This window comes from Echeneis naucrates, chromosome 1 (assembly GCF_900963305.1).
Source record: "Echeneis naucrates chromosome 1, fEcheNa1.1, whole genome shotgun sequence".
NCBI classification, from domain to species: Eukaryota; Metazoa; Chordata; class Actinopteri; order Carangiformes; family Echeneidae; genus Echeneis; species Echeneis naucrates.
The window spans coordinates 189844-209585 of NC_042511.1; the positions used below are offsets into that span (position 1 = coordinate 189844).

Below are 19742 nucleotides of genomic sequence, written 5' to 3' on the forward strand. Positions count from 1 at the left end.
GGTGGATCACTCCATCAATCTGTCCAGATCCTGTTTGACATAATGAGATGACCTTCTGCCGTCGGGGTCAGACCATACAGGACGCCCAAAGTTCTGAATCCTATGAATTTGTGTGTACCGACAATTAAGATTTGAAATGCTTGATGTGTCTGTTCTTATGGTAGAATATTATTGAGGCAGCCTCTGAGTCCAAGGCCAGTTTTCCCACAGAGACAATAAAAAACATATGAAATCAGTCAAATCTGACTGGTTTTTCCAGGATTTACTGGCCAAATGGAAATGCAGACAGAAAAGGACAAATTGGACAGATGAAAGTCAATTTTATTGATCAAGTAACATGAATAAGACAAATGCTTCACTGCACATACAATCTGGAGAGCAAAATAAAAATAAATAGTGTCACAGCAATAAATTAAGAGCTTGAAATGGACCAGCTGACTGTCGTGAAGATGCTGAGTCATGTTGGTCTCTGAGGACGACTGTGCAGTTCGATGGCTATTTACACACATTTCATATTTTACACACGTTTCTTCAGCTTGAGTCATTTCACAGTCTTCTTTTCACAACAACTTCAGCAACAATTTAAAAAACTACGAAAAGCAAAAAGCAGCGGCTGATTATTAAAAACCTGTAGTTACATGTTACAACAGCATCGTCACAGCTATCAACGTTTCTTTAATACATCTTCAGTATCAAATACTTCAGTCGGGTTACAAAAATATCACAATCTTCACTCCCTGTGACCTGGAGACGTCAGTGAACGCAGCAGTTCCCAACCCACAGAACCAGAACCCTGATCCTGATTCTGAGGTGACAGTTCTGATCTTTCTGGAACTGTCCGTCATCCAGTCAGCATTTGGGAGTCACTCTGTTTTGGTGTCTTATGGACCTGAAGTCCAAACAGAGTCCAGGCTCAGTTGAGAGCTGCTGTGTTGAACCTCAGTCTTAAATCCAGACCAGATCCACTGTGAGCTCGTCCAGTCTCATGTGCATTCCATCACAGCTGCAGTGAATAAACATCTGGACACAAATGCTGCAGGTTCTCCAGCATGTAACCGACTTCCTGGTTACAGCTTTCATAGTCCAGCTCTGTGTCCACGCACGCGCACGCGCACACACACACACACACACACACATACACACACACTGTATGCTGAACATGACAAAAATGAAAATGAGCAACAAAAGCTGATGTAAACATTATTTCAGAAAACAAATGCACCTGAGACTGTTGAAGTCCCATCATCACATTTGACTTTTAACCACACAGACATGAAGGCAAGAGTCAGTCAAAGGGTCATTAGCCTCAGGTGAGTTTCCAACCCACCTGTGAGCTAATGTTAGCTTTATTTGTCGGCTATCTACAGCTAAAAAAAAGGTTGGTTTTAATTTCAGCCAATAAAATGTTGAAATGAAATGTTTTTCAGCTACTTCGTTCCGGCTCCATCTAAAATCACAAATGTTTTAAAAGTTGAATCTGCTGCCACATCACTCTGACCAAAGGTTACCGTGGGTAACCATTGCAGTCACATGACTGTGTAGTTAAAGGCGTTTAAGCATTGTGATACTGGTAAAGACATACAACGCTTCACTAATGAGATTGAGAGATGTTAAACATCAGCTGACACCATGAGGATCATCTAAAACTGTCTCCACCCTGAAACTCTGCATCAGAGCTGCCATGATCCAGTCACATGATCAGCACGAGAGGAACTCCTGAAACATACCAACAGAGTCAAAGACCTTCGGCTGAAAGCTGTTGGCCTAGCATCATCAGAGGAAAGTCTCTGGCCTCATCTTTATATGTCGTGATGAGTCACAGACACTGACAACTTTCAACTCAGTGACATTTTGTTTGTGAATTTAACTGATTTAAGTTTGTAGCTTAAATAAACTTTTTATTAGCTCAACCAATGAAAAGAGAAACCAACTCTTCACCAAACAACACAAGTTCAAAGCAACGCTAAAGACTTTGTCTCATTTGCTGGCAGGCTAGCAGCTAACCTCCACCAAGAGGCTGAATGAACGTGTGGAGCAGACCCACCTGAACGGGCAGAAGGTGTTTCTGCTAGGCAACACAACCTGGTGACAACAAATTACGTTGTTGGACTTTCGACACACAATCACACAAACTTTTTGGGACTCTGTTGACGTGAAAATCAAACAGGATTCTTCTTCATTCCGAACACAAATATTTTAGGACCAAAATGTAATTGTACAGTTGACTCACAACTAACCAGAAGTTACTACCTGGAGATGTCAAACCCTTCATGTGTTTCTGGACACAGAAACACTTCATAACACACCTGAGCTCAGACTGCTGGACTACTGCGTCTCACTGAGTTCCCCCTTCAATGAAAAGTGTTCACATTGTTAAATTTACACAGACTAACTTCCCGCCCCCCAATCAGGTGTTGATGAGTTAAGGTGGTTAAGGTGAAATTTAAACCGACAAAGGAAACAAAGCATCTTCGTGTCAAGTCCGGTTGTTGAATGCAGTTTGATGTTCAGCCGGCGATCTGGTGACTTCATTGGCCACTTCAGTCCCGGGAAGGACGACAGCATCCAAAAGTGGAAACTTTATTGATCCAGACTGCTCTTTGACAACATGCAGTGAAAAGTTGGCAGATCAAAAAAAGCCAAAGCTTCCAGGTGGGTTGTTGAACATCCCATGAGCTCCACGATAAGAAAGAGAAGAACAGGGTAAGGAGACGAGGCGTCTGCGTAAGCGAGGCTGCTACCACTACAAGAGCTTGGCGAATTATTTAGCACTCCATTCATGGAGGACGGCGGCAACGGCGGGGGTTTGTTTGGAGGCATCTACCAAGCTGAGAAAAAAACACGACGTCAGCATCAGCTTTGACCCCTCGGTCGAGTCCCGGCGACCTGCGGTGGGATCAGGAGTCAAGACACGAATGCGAACGAACTAAATTTAACCCAGGCACAAATGTTAACCCCCCCCCCCCAAAAGAGAAAAACAAACACAAAAAACTTTTGGCTTGTGATTATATACAGTGGCTCTCTGTGAAACAGTTTGATGTCTATCAGGTTTCCACAGACGTGCAGAACTGGATTTGGCGACCCAGCGCCGGCGTCAAAGGTCAGGGTCAAGTCTTCGAGCTGGGAGGAGGTGAAGCTAACTGTTTTTTGTCCATTTGTATGTCTGAATTTGTGCAGTGATTCTTCAGTCAACTTTAAATTATGGTGTTGTGTGGGTATGACCCTCAACTAGCTCCGCCCCCTCCCTCTGGCACCACCTCCAGCTACTGGTGGACCTCGTTGGCGATCAGACTGTCCTCCCCTGACTGGAAATCCGCCTCATTGATGCTGTTCCCTCCGTTCAGCATCTCCTCTTCCTGAGATGACCCACGGTCCTCCTCGCCGCTGCCACCACCCGGCTCATCAGAGTTTGGGTCCTGCAGCACCTGAGCAATGTACATCTGCTGCTGTTGCTGCTGCTGCTGCTGCTGCTGCTGCTGCAACACACAAAAGAAAGGCACAAAACCAGCAGGTTAACCAGCAGAGGGAGACACTGAGCTTCCTGTGCTGCCGCCATCACATTTGACTGACGGGTCGTTCGTCTGTTTGACAGAGTCCTGGACCGTATTTCAGATTGTCCAGTCTTAAAAAAAAAAAAAAAGTTATTTGGTTAAGTCGCTCACCTGAGCTTTGGTGACGGGGGAAGACGAGGGACGAGCTGGACGTCCATTCTCCACAGTGTCCACATCGTTGTCCTTGGTGTCGATCTGAAGCAGAGGTACAGAGTGAGGCAGTGAACGGACGAGGAACATGGACGTTGGTTCAAAGCATCCATGACGCGTGTCCTACCTTGTAGTTGTGGGCACTAAGATACTTGAAATGTCCAAAACAGACGTGAGACAGACAAACCACAATAGTGACGATCAGCACCACCAAAGTGAACCTGGAGGTCGGTGTCTCGAAACCTGTTAGCATTAGTTAGCATTATTCACATATTGATACAACAAGAAACTTCCTGCCTGGACTCATCAGCTCCAGGGACTGGATCCTGTCTGGCTGATGTCGTCCTGAAAAGGAGGGCGGGACTTACCTGTGCGCACGGTGGAGAAGAAGAGCAGCCAGAAGAGGCAGAGGATCGGCGCAGCCACCACCTGAGTGACGGCTCCAGAGTGGATCTTCTTGTCCAGTTTGGAGGGCAGGTAGGCATAGTACATGTTGTACCGGTCCACCAGGTGTTTGAGCAGCATGTACATCAGACCTGCAGGAGACAGGAATTCCCACAGACAGTTTTGGGTTGGTCACTGCTGACGCAGCAGGATTACACATTAATCCTGGTTCTGGTCCTGGTCCAGGAGAGATCTGTTTCAGATCAAATCAGAAACTCTTCTGGACTTGGCAGACCTCCACTGATCCTCTCTGGTTTCTGGACTTGAACCTGAACTTGAAAACTTCAGGACTGACAATGTAATGTTGACTGCGGGTGATGCTGTCGGACAGACAGCAGCATGCAGCTGGGACTGACCGAAGGGGACGATGATGGGACAGGTGATGCTGTAGGCCATGACCACTGTGAAGACGTTCATCATCCACGCGTACGCGGCACCGAACTGGAACTCATAGGCCTGATGCTAGAGGGACATGACGCCAGAGAGACGGAGACAATGATGAATGCATGGACCATGTTGGATGTTGTGTTCTTAGTGATAGATCCAGGTCAATGTCTGTCCTCACCCTCTTGACGTTGCGGCGGTCAGCGGCCGAGCGAGCTAGACACAGTCGGATCATGTACATCAGCAGACCAGGGATCCTCAACAGATCCATGGCGTTCCCGATGAAAGCTGAAGTGATGACATAGTTGACAAAGAACGCTCCATTGTCCGGCAGGAAGACGCACCTAGGGGGGACACAGCAGTGCATCCTTGGAATGACTAATCAATAACCAATAAACTATAGATAAATCATACTTCCAGCAGGAAATAAGAGCTGAACACATTGAAGTACAACTATTAAGTATTCAACCTTTGCTTAAATTCAATGTTTAATTAAATTTTGTCATGAAATGCGTTTTATTTTAAATCTATTAATTTATTCTCACTGGATTAAAAAAGGGTTAGGGTTAGGGACAAACATCAGACTGCTCTTGTTGTTTCCTTTGAAAATGGAATAATTAAATCACTGAATGTAACAGCAATGCAAAGCTAAATATTAATGAAGAACTTTAAAAGTCAAATAAGAAATCTGATTTTAATATTTCCTCAAATATAACTTTGTGAAATGATTTAGTCTCAACATCGGCAGCTCTGGACTCAAACACTCACTCAAATCGAACTTTAGCATCAGCCAGGAACTTCCTGTCAAAGAGCCAGCGGAAGAAAACGTCCAGGCTGGAAACGAAGGAAACATGTTAGGACAAAGGACAACAGGGGTCACAGGTCACTCATGATTACGTCAATTTTCATCACCTGCTGAGTCCAAGAGAAGGCAGCAACAGGACCATGAAGATCAGGAAGGTGTAACACTTGTGCATCGTGGTCCTGTTTTCTCCAGACCTGTGGACACACAATGAGAGACTGACTGAAGGTTTGGAGGGATTGGAGACCTGGACAAGTTGAAGACTTGAGGAGTCCCCCCCATCCCCTTCAGGCTCTCTCTCATTGCCCCCCCACTCTCTCTCTCTGCCGACCCAACCAGTCAAGGAAGACACCCCCCTCCCTGAGCTTGCATCTGCCCCAGGTTTCTGTCTCTGTCTCCTGTCTGCTCTTAGTGGGATCTGTTGGTCTCTCTAACAGCTCCACACAGAGTTTGGTCTGGACCTCTCTGTATGAAGAGCCTTGATGGAACGTCATGATTTGGAGCCATAGAAATAAATTTGATTTGATCTGAGAGTTACCTGGTCCAATGAGCTTCGAAGAAGGCGGAGTAATAAACGATGGTTGGAAGCAGAGCAGAGAACGCCCAGAGAAGAAGAGTCGGGAAGAACTGAGTGACAATCGGATTCTAGACAGACAGTCAGACAGAGAGACAGTCAGCAGACAGACAGCGTCAAAGACAGACAGCCTCAGTTCTGCTGGTTCTTACATTCAGATACTCGACAGGTTTGGTCACATTGAACTTGTCCATGGTGGAGATGATGATGGCCGGCGTGGTGAGGAAGAACAGTAGAATGAAGAGGATGCAGTTGATGATCAAGCAGCGGATCCACCAGGAGATCCCACCCAGCGACAGGTGCTCCCTGCAGAGAGACAGGAGATAAGAGATGGTGCATTTGTCCGCCATTACCCAGCATCCGAGGAGGGCAGAGCTGGTGGACATACCAGCGGACATTCTGCGGGTCGGGCGCATATGAAACACTCCAGTTGTAAACGTGAAGAACTTCGCTGAACTGTGAGGAGCGAGGCTCCTGGCGGCATCGACACCCCTGAACTTGACAGGCGTTAAAGTCCTTCAAGATACTGTATACACGGGGGGCGGGGGTAGAAGAAGACAGGAAGTGAGTCACAGACAGAGAGGTGGGGTTAACATGGGGAGGAGTTAGGGCGGCACTCACATGGCGGTCATGGCCTCATTCTGGAAGGTGACAAAGGCCATGCCAAGGGGTTTGGTGTGGACCTTCTCCTTCTCCTTCCTGTACTCCTCCTTCAGCTTGGCCTCCCTCTTGGTGTAGTAGCTCACTGCCTCCTCCTGCACGCCACACACACACACACACATACATACACACAACAGCAGTTAGCAAGCTAGTGTCAACGCCAACAATGGTGACTAATGAAACCCCTGAGCGTTGCTTAGAAATATCACTACAACAACAGCTTAGAAACGGACAAGTCAGACAGGTTTGAGGCCCAGAAGGTCACCTCCTCACAGCCGGTGATGGCGCAGCAGCAGAGGTGTCCGCAGGGTTTGGGGTTGATCATGGTGGGAACGTGTTCCTTCGCCATCAGGTCAGTGAAGAATTTCTTACTGCGCTCCGTCTTCTTCCTGGAAAACAGACCATCCAGATCAGATATAATATGGCCAAGGCAGGACCCAATCACAGGGTATCCCATTACACGTTGGGTCCTGACCCCGTCCGTCTCACCTTTCAGCATTCAAAGCCATCAGTTTGGCCACGTTGTAGCAGATCCGAGCCTCCAGGACGGTGCAGTTCTCATACGCCTGTCTGCAGAGACCAGAGGACGCATTAGGGTTAAATTGACATTGAGCAGAATCAGGATCATCATTATCATCATTGGGAGGAAGAGAACTTACTCAAAATGCTGTTTGATCTGTGTCTCCTCAGCGTATTTTGAGATGCCGTTAATAAATAAAGTGCGCTTCACCTGTGAGACAGAAAAATAGAATGAAACATGACCAGGACCACAACACCATTGTCCCGACCAGAGTCCACATCACCCTCAGGACCTGGTCTATGAAGGGTATTCTAGACCAGAGCGAAGCTGACAGGGACAGTTGCTCTAAACATCCTACAGGTAGTCCAAACAAAAGGTGGGACAGCCTGGTCTCTGGACTCTTGTGAAGGATCAGACCCTGAACTGACAGTCGAAATGATGATTATTCTGCTATGATATTACAGTAATGCTGACTTTTGACCTTTCACCATTAAACAAGACACACACAATAAAAAATGAACTAACTTGAATCCACAATCAGAACATGCTGCAGCTCTGACTGTTGCTCAGTCATAAAATTAACCTGCTTCCTCCTTAGTAGAAGTGCATGCTGGGTGTTTCTTACCAGGTCATCCTCCTTGTAGTGCATCTTGGACGTGTGTCTTCTCATGCTGTAGACGGTCAGGAGGAGATACATGAAGGCGAATGAGGTGTGAAGCCACAACAGGTTTGTCCTGAAAGAACAAAGTACATGTACAGGTATAGAGATGAGGAGCTGTGCTAAAAGTTTCCTCTGCTTCCAGTATGAGTCAGAGAAATATCACTGGTATGATAATGCAGTCCCTTCTGGGCCAATCAGCTTCTCCCATTCTGATGAGCAATGGCAGCACAAAAGTCAATGGACTCACCCAGACTTCAGGTTGGCGATGGTGGTGCGTCCGAAGCTGTATGCGTTATTTTCTGGAATAATGAAGGGGAGACAAGAGACGTCATTCCTTAATAAGACCTAGAGTTGAGTCGGGCCGAACTTCTGGTCATGTGACGACATGTGACTACTGTTGTCAGACAATTTGATTAATTGATATTTAATTAATACTGATTAATACGTTGAATACCAATGAACTATGGGTTGTTTCCATGGAAACGGAAGCTAATCTGCACTGCAGCCTCCAACCCTGAGGTCAGAGGTCAAACTGCTCTACCTGTCACAACTCTATGTGTTCTTTACTGCAGCAGAAGAATGTGGGTGACTTGACTGAGAGTGGACTACAGGACTGAACAGGAACAATGGGACCAGGTTCTGAGTCCATCTACCACAGCACACAGAGACAGAGCTCCGGTCTGTTACCTTCTTTAGAGGGGGGTCCGGGCGCTGCCAGGCTGAGGAAAGCATCTTTACTGATAATCCTGACTAGAATCAATGAGACACAAGGTGAGAACACTGAGACAGAGGAACCTGCTGTCTGTGTACGGGCAGGTGACCAGGTGGGGTCTGTAGCTTGGGCCTGGGTGGTCAGCCAAGTGTGGTGCTGTTCTTACCCAGCAGGTCTCCAGAGAAATTGACAGGAAGGACGATGCCAACGGAGAGGACTCCGATGACGACCAGCAGCCCAATGATGTGACGCTGAAAGGACAGGTAGTGAACGGCATCTTCACCACACTTCTCCCTTATCTCTTCATCCCTGGATGAGGAGGAGGAGGAGACACGGCTTCATCCTTATCTGTGAGCCAGCAGCCGTTTATGTACCAACAGGATGTGACACATCTGTGACTTCAAGAACTTGGCTGACTTTAAATTTTTCATGTATGTTAGCCAGGGTTAGCTGTTAGCATGTTAACTTCAACTTTTCTGTCAGCCATCTTGGTTTTTCAAACCAGAAGAAACAATATTTGGAGGAGAAGGGGGAGACAAGGAGGAGTGAGGAGCAGTGCTGACCTGCTCTTAACCCTGTCATGATTGGGCAGTTCAGACTGTTAATCACACAGTAGCCCTGCCCCCTAACCCCTCCTCTCCCTCTAAATGGACCATCATTTACAAAATGAAGATCACGTTGTATTGAAAACTGTAAACTGGAGACTGAGACCATAAACTCATCAGGGAGGAGGAGGGACATTTTCCCAGAGAGTTCAGGTTTCAGAACTGACTTTTCAGAGCTGATTGGATCTGTACTCACTTTATTCTGAAGATGGCGGTGAGCCACGAGCAGAAGCCCTGAGGGAGACAGACAGAAGGCAGAGTGACCAGCTGGATTTCAAAGACTTTTTCTTCAGATTTTAGTGTAAAACTGACTCATCTTACTAATTATTGTTTCTCATCTCATGACTAAACTGATGTTCTGTTTATGACAAGTATTGTGCTTCCTGTGGGCATGAAGGTGCGCTCCATTTGGTGGGTGGAGCTCCAGGGGCTGGTCTCAAATTCACATGATGCTGGATTAAATTTGCTGATCACATTGGCTGCAGACTAACTAACTGCTAAACACATGTGAAGAGGACGAGCAGGATGAAGCTGTCCTTACATTGTCCCTCTGGTCAAAGTCCACAGAGCTGGACACGGAGGTGAGGCGTTCATAACGGTCTGGTGTCTCTGAGTGCATCGCCGAGGCAACACTGTGGAAACAACAAAGAGTCAGTGGACCATTAGCTGTTAGCATGTAGCAGGTCTGACCTTTGACTTCTGAAATATGCATCTGAAACCTTATTGGACCCCAAGGTTCGACCCTCCAACACGACACACCAAACACAGAGGGCACTAATAGGAAGTACAACACAGACTGACAGCTTCCTGTCCAGACTGACAGCTGACAGATGCTTCCAGATGTGACCACTGTTCACCAGAGAAGAGCTGCTCCACTTCAGCCCAGATGTTCCATACTTTCATCCCGTTTACTCACACTTATTTGAAGAACCAAGTTCTGAGCTCTCAGAGTTCAGCCTGGGTGGTGTACAGTCTGATGTGTGTCTCTGTCATCAGTGCTGGTCCTGGTCTTAGATCTGGTTGTGTTTTTTTATGGTATTCTGTTACCACTCGCTAACTGCTGTGAGTCCATTGTGTTTCATTTTGTCAGAAATCAAACAGGTTGTGCGTCGCTATGGGTGCAGCTGGTTGAGGTGATGTCATAGAGTTGAGCTCATCTGTCTCAGGTGCTAACACTTGCACAGACAATAGGGCTCGCTAGCAAGATAGTTAGCACATGAAGGGCTACCTGTGTGAGCTAAAACAAACAGCGGTTACCTTTTCACCGGTTCATAGTTATCTCTGTCTCGTCTGCGGCTGATGTCACCATGTGATGGAGAGAGTGAGGTTAGCATCAGTTAGCATCTCAGCTGTTAGTATCACATCATCTGTTAGCATCACATAGCCAGCAGATACATTAGAAGCCGTTCGTTTAAAAAAAATGTGCCACAAACCACACACACACGTCAGTTGTGGGTTGTATCAGGGGCAATTGGTGCCACACAAATCAGCTTCTTCCTGTTCTGACATTTGAACAGAAATGTAAAAAGTTATTAGTAGATCAATTGATTATTGAATCAATAGTTTTACATGAAGCACTTTTCTGCTGCTCTGAGCTTATTCAGGGTTTCCACTCACTTCCAGGACCCAATATGTTCTGATCGCAGAGCAGTCTGGACTTTACTGTAAAAATCATCTCTGCCAAGTTTAGCTAACAATGACGACAATGATCACATCATTTCTTCTCTCTGGTCTTTATCAGTTTATCATGAGGTTAACCACACCCACTCTTACCATGACAAGTTACGAGTTACCATGACAACAGTTAAACAGCTCGCATCTCTGTTTCACCTAAGGACAGTGTTTGAAGTGACACCAACCCAGATGCTAGTAAAATAAATTGAGCAGCAATTAGTGAGGATTTAGCTCCCGTTGCATGTTTTGACCAACAGTTTTTAGTATCAAACAACAATCAATGAACCGCAAACCAAACTGTTAGCTACAGTTTAAAGTTCATGTATATACCCAGTAAAAAACCAGGACAAACTGACATTAAAGATAATCTAAGTGACACTATAGGATAAATGATCTGAGCTGCAGCAGGTCATGTGACTTCATGATGCAATCAAAAAGACATATAAACCATCAGTAGCCTGTTCCAACTGCTGCTGTTGAAAACCAGCCGACTATTAAACCTCCACATGATCCTGACCACGGCTGACCAAAATCACTTGCCAGGACATTCGAATTTTTCTCTCATTTTTGTTTTCCAGAGCGCACAGGAAGCTATTCATCTTACATTCAGGCAGAATAGGCACAAACAACCCCCCATACATAAGACACACTGAGGTGAAGAAATCATGTTGTTAGTGGACCAATCAGAGAGCAGAACTCTGTTAATGAGACCAGAGGAGGAAGATATTAGCCAAACATGGAGGGAGCAGCAACATACTATTCTCGCTCTTCCAGGTCGATGAAACGCTTCTTCAGTCTTCAGGATGAGAAACAGAAAGAAGAAACTGTGACAGACACAACAAGGAACACAACCACAGTTCACAGGGGAGGGGGAAGAGTCTGTGTCGGCCAATCAAACACCAGCATGTCCTATGTGACTGGAAAACTCTCAGAGACCATCAGAGACTAGCGACTATTCTCTGCCCTCTGGCCTCAGGAGTCAGTAATGAGGTGAAGAGCTATAAATCCTGAGGACTCCTCTCACCTATAGTTGCCATGGAAACTTGTGTTTACCTGTCAGCGTCGGTGACCAGTGCCAGGCGGCCATAGTCCCATGCAACTTTCCGTAGAATGGAGAAGACAAAGAGCAGCACCTGAAAAAGAAAGGAGGAGGACTTCCTGTTAGTGAGTCAGAGGTTGCAGGTCAGATCTGGACCTAGTGGCGGCGGACTAAGTGGTCCTGGAGTCCACACCAGACCCAAACAACCATACCTGGAGACTGGATCAGGGAATGTACTCGTCGCCAACATGAGGTCAGAGTTCAGAGTGCTGCTCTCAAAGTTCACTCTGTGAAAGGTCAGGCTGTGTGTCTGGGGTGAGCCAGACCACGATCCTACTCCTGACCCAATCACTGACCTCAGGACAACTGTAACAATCAGTGTGTGTTCCTGGACCTGTGTGTGTCTGTGCTGTACTGAGCGTATGCAGTGATGTTGTTAACTCACCAAGAAGCACATGAAGTCGAGGGCGAGCACAGTGGGGACTCCTCCGAAGGGCAGCCCCTGCAGCACTGTGCTGCGGATACGAGCTGAGTAGCAGTAGGCCTTGGACTCGCTGTGAGCTGAGCAGTTCTCCTGACCGCCGCACGCCTGGCTGCTGCCTAATATCACCATGGTAACGATCAACTCTATGAGCATGCTCACTGCCACATCCTTGCTGAGAACCTGTGGGAGGGGAAAACTTGATCAAAAACTACAGGGACATCAGGCCTTTGTGAAATTTGTGATGTCACAACAATGCAGTCTTTGCCCTCAGCCACGCTCCCTCATGTGTATCAATCAGAAATGAGTCAACCAATCAGACAAGAAAAAGCTCCTCTCCTCCGATTGGCTGACTGACCTGTTGTTCCTGGAGCTCCAGAGAGATGAAGATGGTTGCTAAGAACACAAGCATAACTTCTGATGGAACTCAGCCCTTCAAAATAAAACACAAACGCCAACTTTCATCAGCGATCTGGTGTCTTCAGAAGGCTGATTACATTTCCCAGCATGCTCTACTGACCTACTGGTCCTGTTGCCATGGTAACCCCAACTGCAACTCCTGACCCAATTTTTCTGCCTCAACGGACATTTGTCATAAAATGACAGTGACGGTGGTCAGACTGCCGTCATCACAATTACATCACAGACTCTGAGAGCAAAGACCGCCCCCGGCCGGTCCTACTCTGTGGAGACATAAACAGGAAGCTCACTGATGTCGCAGTTTCAGCATCATCTCAGCTCCATGGAGATGGCACAAAACCACAGTAGATCTAATCAACCAGTGGATCACTGCAGCTGGGACACACCTGTCCTTCACCTGAACTCAGGTGTGTCTGCGTGTCTATTGCACGAATAAACACACACACCCGTTGTCATGGTGCAGCAGCATGACTCATCTGAAGCATCTCAGAGCTGCAGACACACTGCAGCACGCGCACACTCATACACTGCAGCGCGTGTGCACACACACATTGCAGCACATGCACACACATACACTGCAGCACATGTGCACACACACACATTGCAGCACACACACACTGCAGCGTACACATGGATTGCATTGCTGTGTCTTCAGAACTCTTCTGTTATGTTTAGTCCAGTCATTCATTATCATTCATTATCTTATCCCTGGTTTAAAAAAAAGCAGTTAGTCCAGACCGGCTCAGTCAGGCCCCCCTCAGTCCTCATTGCTGCTGTGTGCTGCCACAAGATAACAGCTGTGTGTGTGTGCGTAACAGTGTGTTACTGTATGATATCTGCTAAGAGTGTGCGTGGAAAGTGAGATCTCGGCTAAATTGTCAGGGTTGAGGTCACAGGGTGCATGACTCCTTCAGTGTCTGGACCCAGTGTGGACTTAGTCTGGACCCGGTGTTGATCAGTCTGGCCCTAGTCATGGCATCAACTCATTATTTCACCACATGACAGAAAAACGGGATTAATGTCAGAGGGCCGTATGATGATGTCACTATGGCATCAGTTTGAAATCACCTGTCTGATTCAAAGACTGATGATCAAACACGCAGGTCAGTGAAGGCAGCGCTGCCTTTGAGTCCAGTTTCCAGTGTTCATTTTCAGAGTTTCAGACACAAACAACAACAGAGGCACTCAACTGGTTCTGATCAGGTGACAATCAGCTGATTCTCTCGTCCAATTATCAAGCATCAAATACTGAGACAGAAAATCTAACACTGGAACTTAAACAGATCCTTTTTAAATCACTTTGACAATGGATCAATGGTCAATGCTCTGATTATTGATAGTAAATTAGAAAAGAGTCAAACTGGTTCTGAGTTAAGGTCAAGGAAGTGAAGAAGAACACCTTGACGTCCTGTGACGTGACGTCGCTCAGACCTTCACACGTTCAAACATGAGATTTAAAAGAAGCTTCACTGAGTCCCACTGAGTGTCCTCAAGGTCCAGGTCTGACTCCCATGCTCAGTCTGCACATGATCCCAGATCAGAGCTGAGGCCCGCAACACAAACCAGATCTGAGTGTTATCAAAGAATCATTGATACATTTCAAGAGACAGATTCTGTTTTCCATCAAAATGAACAATTATAGAACGATGTATTTTAATCTCCACTAATTATTGGTTTATTCTGTCGATGGACAGGAAACAGCCACGCTGATTTCTTCATGACAGTATTTTCATTATCTGATGTGTCATTGCCTCAGATCAGGAATAAAATTGCTTTATTTTTATTTATTCCTCATATTTGTGTTATATTCCTCTCAGTTTTTATTTCTCACCAATCTTGTTCTGAACCAAAACACCCAACGGAGTCGTCCTCAATGAAAACCATGAGAATAAACCTGGTTTTAGTTCAGGTGGCCTGCTTCTGATAACGTTACCTAGGGTTTTCCTGACTGAACCGGTCCTGGAGGTCTGACTGAGCTGGTCTGACTGAACCGGTCCTGGATGTCTGACTGAGTTGGTCTGACTGAACCGGTCCGGGAGGTCTGACTGAGTTGGTCTGACTGAACCGGTCCGGGAGGTCTGACTGAATCGGTCCTACAGGTCTGACAGCGCTGGTCTGACTGAACCGGTCCTGGAAGTCTGACTGAGTTGGTCTGACTAAACCGGTCCGGGAGGTCTGACTGAACCGGTCCTGGAGGTCTGACTGAGTTGGTCTGACTGAACCGGTCCGGGAGGTCTGACTGAATCGGTCCTAGAGGTCTGACAGCGCTGGTCTGACTGAACCGGTCCTAGAGGTCTGACTGAGTTGGTCTGACTGAACCGGTCCGGGAGGTCTGACTGAATCGGTCCTAGAGGTCTGACTGAGCCGGTCTTGGAGGTCTGACTGAGCTGGTCTGACTGTGACTCAGGTCATCTGTCTCCACAAGGAGTCTCTCCTGGATGGAGCAGCGGCCCTGCTCCCACCTGCCGCACCGAACCGATCCGGAATCGATGTCAGACACAAAACCACCGAATCATGCGGCGGACACGGATCGGGTCAATGTGACCGTGGGTCCATGTCCGCTGTTCTCTCACCGCCGCAGACAGAGCCGCGGTCCTCGGCGTGTCCTCTGCGCACATTATATAACCCCCCCCCCCCAAACACCCCCCACAAGCCCGGAGCCCGGATGGACGCCGTCCGGGGGGAAACACCGAGCAGCAGCGGGCCGCCAGTGAGGCTGCAGCAGCGGCCTGTCCGCCGTTAATCAGCCGGCCGAGGGATCACCCAAAGCCGCCTTCTGATAAAGCTCCGAATAAAGCCCGTAAGAAATAAACCCAATTAGCATAAAGCCGGTACCTGAGCATCCGCAGCCGGCCGCCCTCCCTCCGCTCCGCCGCAACAACACCACCGCAGAAACGGCCGTTAAGTCCTCACTAACGCAGCGCCGCTCCGGCTCCGTCCCGTCGCAGCGCCGCCATCAGCTACAGGCCGAGCCGAACCGAGCCGAGCCCGGCCGAGTCACACCACCGCCGGGTCAGAGGGAGAATCCTGCCGCAGGACCGAGCCCCTGCGCCGGTCGCTGAGTCCGCTGCGGGCCGCTGCTGCTCCGCCGGGGGTCGTCGTCAAAATGGAGGCGGCGTCTCCGACAGCGGGAGGACGACGCGTCATCAGAGCGGCCGGCAGGGGGCGCCAAAAATAGACCTTCACAATAAAAGTCCTGTTTAGGAGTAAAAACAATAAAAATAAAGAAAGAAACGAGGGAATTAAGATATTTATCATTTATGATGATATTTAAAAAATTATCTATTATTTCTAATGATAACATTATATACATTCAATAATATTAACTACATTTTATGTGTAATTTACAAAACAAAATAAAGCATAAAAATAAAAATAAACAACTGACAAACTCACCATAAGCCATATTTTTATCTTTTACATGTGTTTTGTACATCTTTTTAAAATCTTCAGTCTATCTACTGACCATCGGGGGCAACTCCACTGACTGTATTGAAGTCTATGGGAAAATGACCGCTTTGTAGAGGTTAAAAGATGCTACATTTAGAGGAAGGAGGGGAGGGGTTCGGGGCAAGGCTACTGTGTGACTAACAAGTGGGAGGAAACCCACGCAGAACATACAAACTCCAAACAGAAAGGCTCCAAACCCATGAACTTTTTGTTGTGGAGCAACACAAGAAGAAGTTCAGTTCACCTGAGGTCAGGCCAGGTGACTTATGGCAGATGTAGGAGGGACACATCTCCATCATTGACAGCTGACGTCCTCATCTGTCAGGCCCTTCAAATACACATGGGCTGAAATGACTTCACCTTCAGCTCATTTTCATGGTCCCCCAGGATGACCCCTGACCCCTAAACTTCTCCATCAGGCTGGACCGTTTTGCTCTTGTCTTTAATTTTTGGACTTTATTTTTAAAGGTCTAATTCTGTTCACATCTTACTGCATGAACAAACTTGCAGCAGAGGATCACCTGGAATGTCAGGAATGTCTGCGTTTCCCTCCTCCAGCCTCAAGTTTTCAGTCTCTGGTGTGGGATCTCAGATGTCTGTCTCAGGTCTCTGTCTCACGTCTCAGGTGTCTGTCTCAGGTCTCAGGTCTCTGTCTCTGTCTCTGGTCTCAGGTCTCAGGTCTCAGGTCTCTGTCTCAGGTCTCTGTCTCTGGTCTCAGGTCTCTGTCTCTGGTCTCAGGTCTCTGTCTCAGGTCTCTGTCTCAGGTCTCAGGTCTCAGGTCTCTGTCTCAGGTCTCTGTCTCTGGTCTCAGGTCTCTGTCTCTGTCTCTCTCTCTCTCCCTCCCTCCTTCTCACCCTCTCTCTCTCTCTCTCCCCCCTCTCTCTCTCCAACCCTCCTTCTCTCACCCTCCTTCCCTCCTTCTCACCCTCTCTCTCTCTCTCTCCCCCCTCTCTCTCTCCAACCCTCCTTCTCTCACCCTCTCTCTCTCCCTCCCTCCTTCTCACCCTCTCTCTCTCTCTCTCCAACCCTCCTTCTCTCACCCTCTCTCCCTCCCTCCTTCTCACCCTCTCTCTCTCCAACCCTCCTTCTCTCACCCTCTCTCCCTCCCTCCCTCCTTCTCACCCTCTCTCTCTCTCTCTCTCCCCCCTCTCTCTCTCCCTCCCTCCTTCTCACCCTCTCTCTCTCTCTCTCTCCCTCCCTCCTTCTCACCCTCTCTCTCTCTGAGTGTGTGCTTGGAGTGAGTTTTCAGACTAAAAGTCTATTTTTCTCTTTTCTTTCCTGTGTGTCATTGTTCGGTTACTGGGTTAATTATTTAGTGTTTATTTAGTGTTTAGTGACCTTTTGGTGTCTTTGTTGGTGTTTTTTTTCGTGTTTCAGGGACAGGGATGGCGTCCTCACAGACGCCGTCCCTGTCCCTGAAACATGGCCCAGCTCCTCCGTGGAGCAGGTCGGCCACGGGAACATCTGCTATGCTTCCCGGATGAACAAAGTGGTGGTGTTCCTCAAAGATCAGGCCTTTGTCACCCAGCTGATCGAGAGCGGGCCGAACCTGGAGGACGAGTTCCTCCAGGTCTCCCCGCTGGCGCTGCCCTCGACCCGGGTCACCGTGTTCGGAGTCCCTCCGTTCATCCCGAACGAGGCTCTGGAGAGAGAGCTGAGGAGGTTCGGGAGGTTCGCGAGCGGGTTCCGGTCGGTGGGTCTGGGCTGCAGGGACGCCAAGCTAAAACATGTTCAGTCCCTCATGGTGTCCTTCAGAGTGAAGCATGAGGACAGCTTCTACATGGTGTACGCCAGCTCCGGGTGCGGAGATGTGGGGCACAAGCGGGTCGTCTGTCCGCACAGGCAGCACCCGGCGGGGGCCGCTCCGACAGCGTGGGGCCGGCCTCCGGCTGCGGCTGGAGAGGCCGGAGGAGAAGTCGCGGCTCCCAGCTCCGGAGCTGAGCCCCCCAACAAGGGGCGGGTCTGAGGCTGAGCAGGTGAGCGCTGACCATGTAACCATGGCAACGGCTGGTCAGGAAAATACTGTGGGCGGGGCTGAGCAGGGACAGGAAGGTGGTCAGGGAGGGAAAGGGGGCGGGGCGAACAAAGAGCAGAGCTGTAGGGAGGTAAGTGAAGTGGGAGGAGCTAAGCAGGACTGTAGTGAGGTAGGAGAAGTGGGCGGGGCAGTTTTAGACAAAACCTTTGGAAAACAGGTTAATATTACAGACTTCTTCCCCAATGTGGAAAAGTTCATCCGGTCTGTGACCTCAAAGGCACCAAAGGAGTTAAGAAAATGAGAGTAACCAGATAAACAGCCATGAACACACAACACAGGGTGTCTCTCTCCTGCTGTGTCTGTCTGTCTGTCTGTCCCCCCTCCCCTCTGATGCAGGGCCTCAGGATAGCCTCTCTTAACATTAACGGGGGAAGGAGCGCTGAAAAGAGAGCTCTACTGTCAGAGGTAGTCAGGGACAAAAAACTGGATGTGGTGTTCTTACAGGAAACCCACAGCGACCCTGTAAATGAAACTGACTGGGGCTTATGGTGGGGGGGGCAACACGTCCTTAGACTGGAATTGCTGCACAGATTGGGGGGACAGGACGGGACAGGAGCCCCACCCTCAGTCCTCCTCTTTTCTGGACTCTTGGGTAAAGTTGACAGATAGCAGAGTCAGTGCAGCCAGACTGGACAGGTTTTACATCTCTGGGTTTTTTATTCCCCGTATAACAAATAGTAGCATCCTCCCTGTGGGGTTTACAGACCATCACTTAGTGAGGGCAGAGCTGTTTTTATCCCCTACCCAGAGATCATCACCATTCTGGCATTTTAATGTGAAACTTTGAATGGACAATACTTTTGTGAAAATTTTAAACCCTTTTGGTTTTATTGGAAGTCCAGAAAGGAGGATTTGCCCTCCATTAGTCAGTGGTGGGAGGTGGGAAAGGGGCAGATCGGGGTTTTCTGCCAGAAGTACACGGCCTACTCGACCACCAACACCAGGAGGGCTGTGGAGCAGCTGGAGAGTGCGTCCCCAGCCAGCGCTGAGACCCTGACCTCCAGGAGACAGCAGCTGAGCGGCCTTCTGAATGAGAGAGCCAAGGGAGCTCTGGTCCGAGCTCGCTTCACCAGACTGAAGGATATGGACGCTCTGACCACCTTCTTCTTTGGTTTAGAAAAGTCCGAGGCCCAGAGGAAGAGGATGGTGTGTCTCTGTCTGCCGGACGGGAGGCTAACTTCCGACATGGCGGAAATGAGGAGGCATGCTGCGGATTATTATTCTGACCTGTTCCGGGCAGAGGACTGTGATATGGACGCTGCTGCAGAGCTGCTGGACGGCCTTCCTCGGCTGAGTCCAGAGGACCATGATGCTCTGAGTTCGGACCTGTCCCTCCAGGAGAAAATCTCCGGGCATGGACGGGCTGCCTGCTAACTTTTTTAAACACTTTTGGGATCTACTGGGACACAACCTTTTAATTTAATTTTCTGAATTTCTTGATTTTTCTTGATTGATTTTTATATATAAGACTTTTAACTTAACTAACTCTCTCCCACTGCCTCCCTCTCTCTCTCTCTCTCCCTCCTTCTCTCTCTCTCTCCCACTCTCTCCCTTCCCCCCCCTCTCGCTCTCCCTTCTTA

At 48.3% G+C, this 19742-nt stretch overlaps 1 protein-coding gene across 3 annotated transcripts; it reads right to left on the reverse strand.

Moving 5' to 3' along the window:
* Positions 1 to 304: 304 nt before the first annotated feature.
* LOC115055478 (CSC1-like protein 2) lies at positions 305 to 15769 on the reverse strand. 3 transcript variants are annotated; one of them, XM_029521448.1, is made up of 25 exons: positions 15513 to 15769; positions 12222 to 12440; positions 11791 to 11870; positions 11495 to 11533; positions 9605 to 9695; positions 9260 to 9297; positions 8625 to 8767; positions 8434 to 8496; positions 7994 to 8045; positions 7711 to 7819; positions 7225 to 7295; positions 7055 to 7135; positions 6831 to 6954; positions 6527 to 6660; positions 6294 to 6431; positions 6058 to 6211; positions 5870 to 5976; positions 5442 to 5528; positions 5298 to 5363; positions 4711 to 4873; positions 4502 to 4607; positions 4070 to 4237; positions 3829 to 3944; positions 3663 to 3746; positions 305 to 3473 (listed from the first exon to the last, which is right to left on the reverse strand). In XM_029521448.1, the coding sequence occupies exons 2-25, from the start codon at positions 12411 to 12413 to the stop codon at positions 3264 to 3266; spliced, it is 2616 nt and encodes an 871-aa protein (XP_029377308.1). In that variant the 5' UTR covers positions 12414 to 12440; positions 15513 to 15769; the 3' UTR covers positions 305 to 3263. The 3 variants fall into 3 exon arrangements, with proteins under 3 accessions (XP_029377308.1, XP_029377222.1, XP_029377387.1); XM_029521362.1 differs by having other exon boundaries at positions 305 to 3476; XM_029521527.1 differs by having other exon boundaries at positions 305 to 3476; positions 11495 to 11561.
* Positions 15770 to 19742: the final 3973 nt, after the last annotated feature.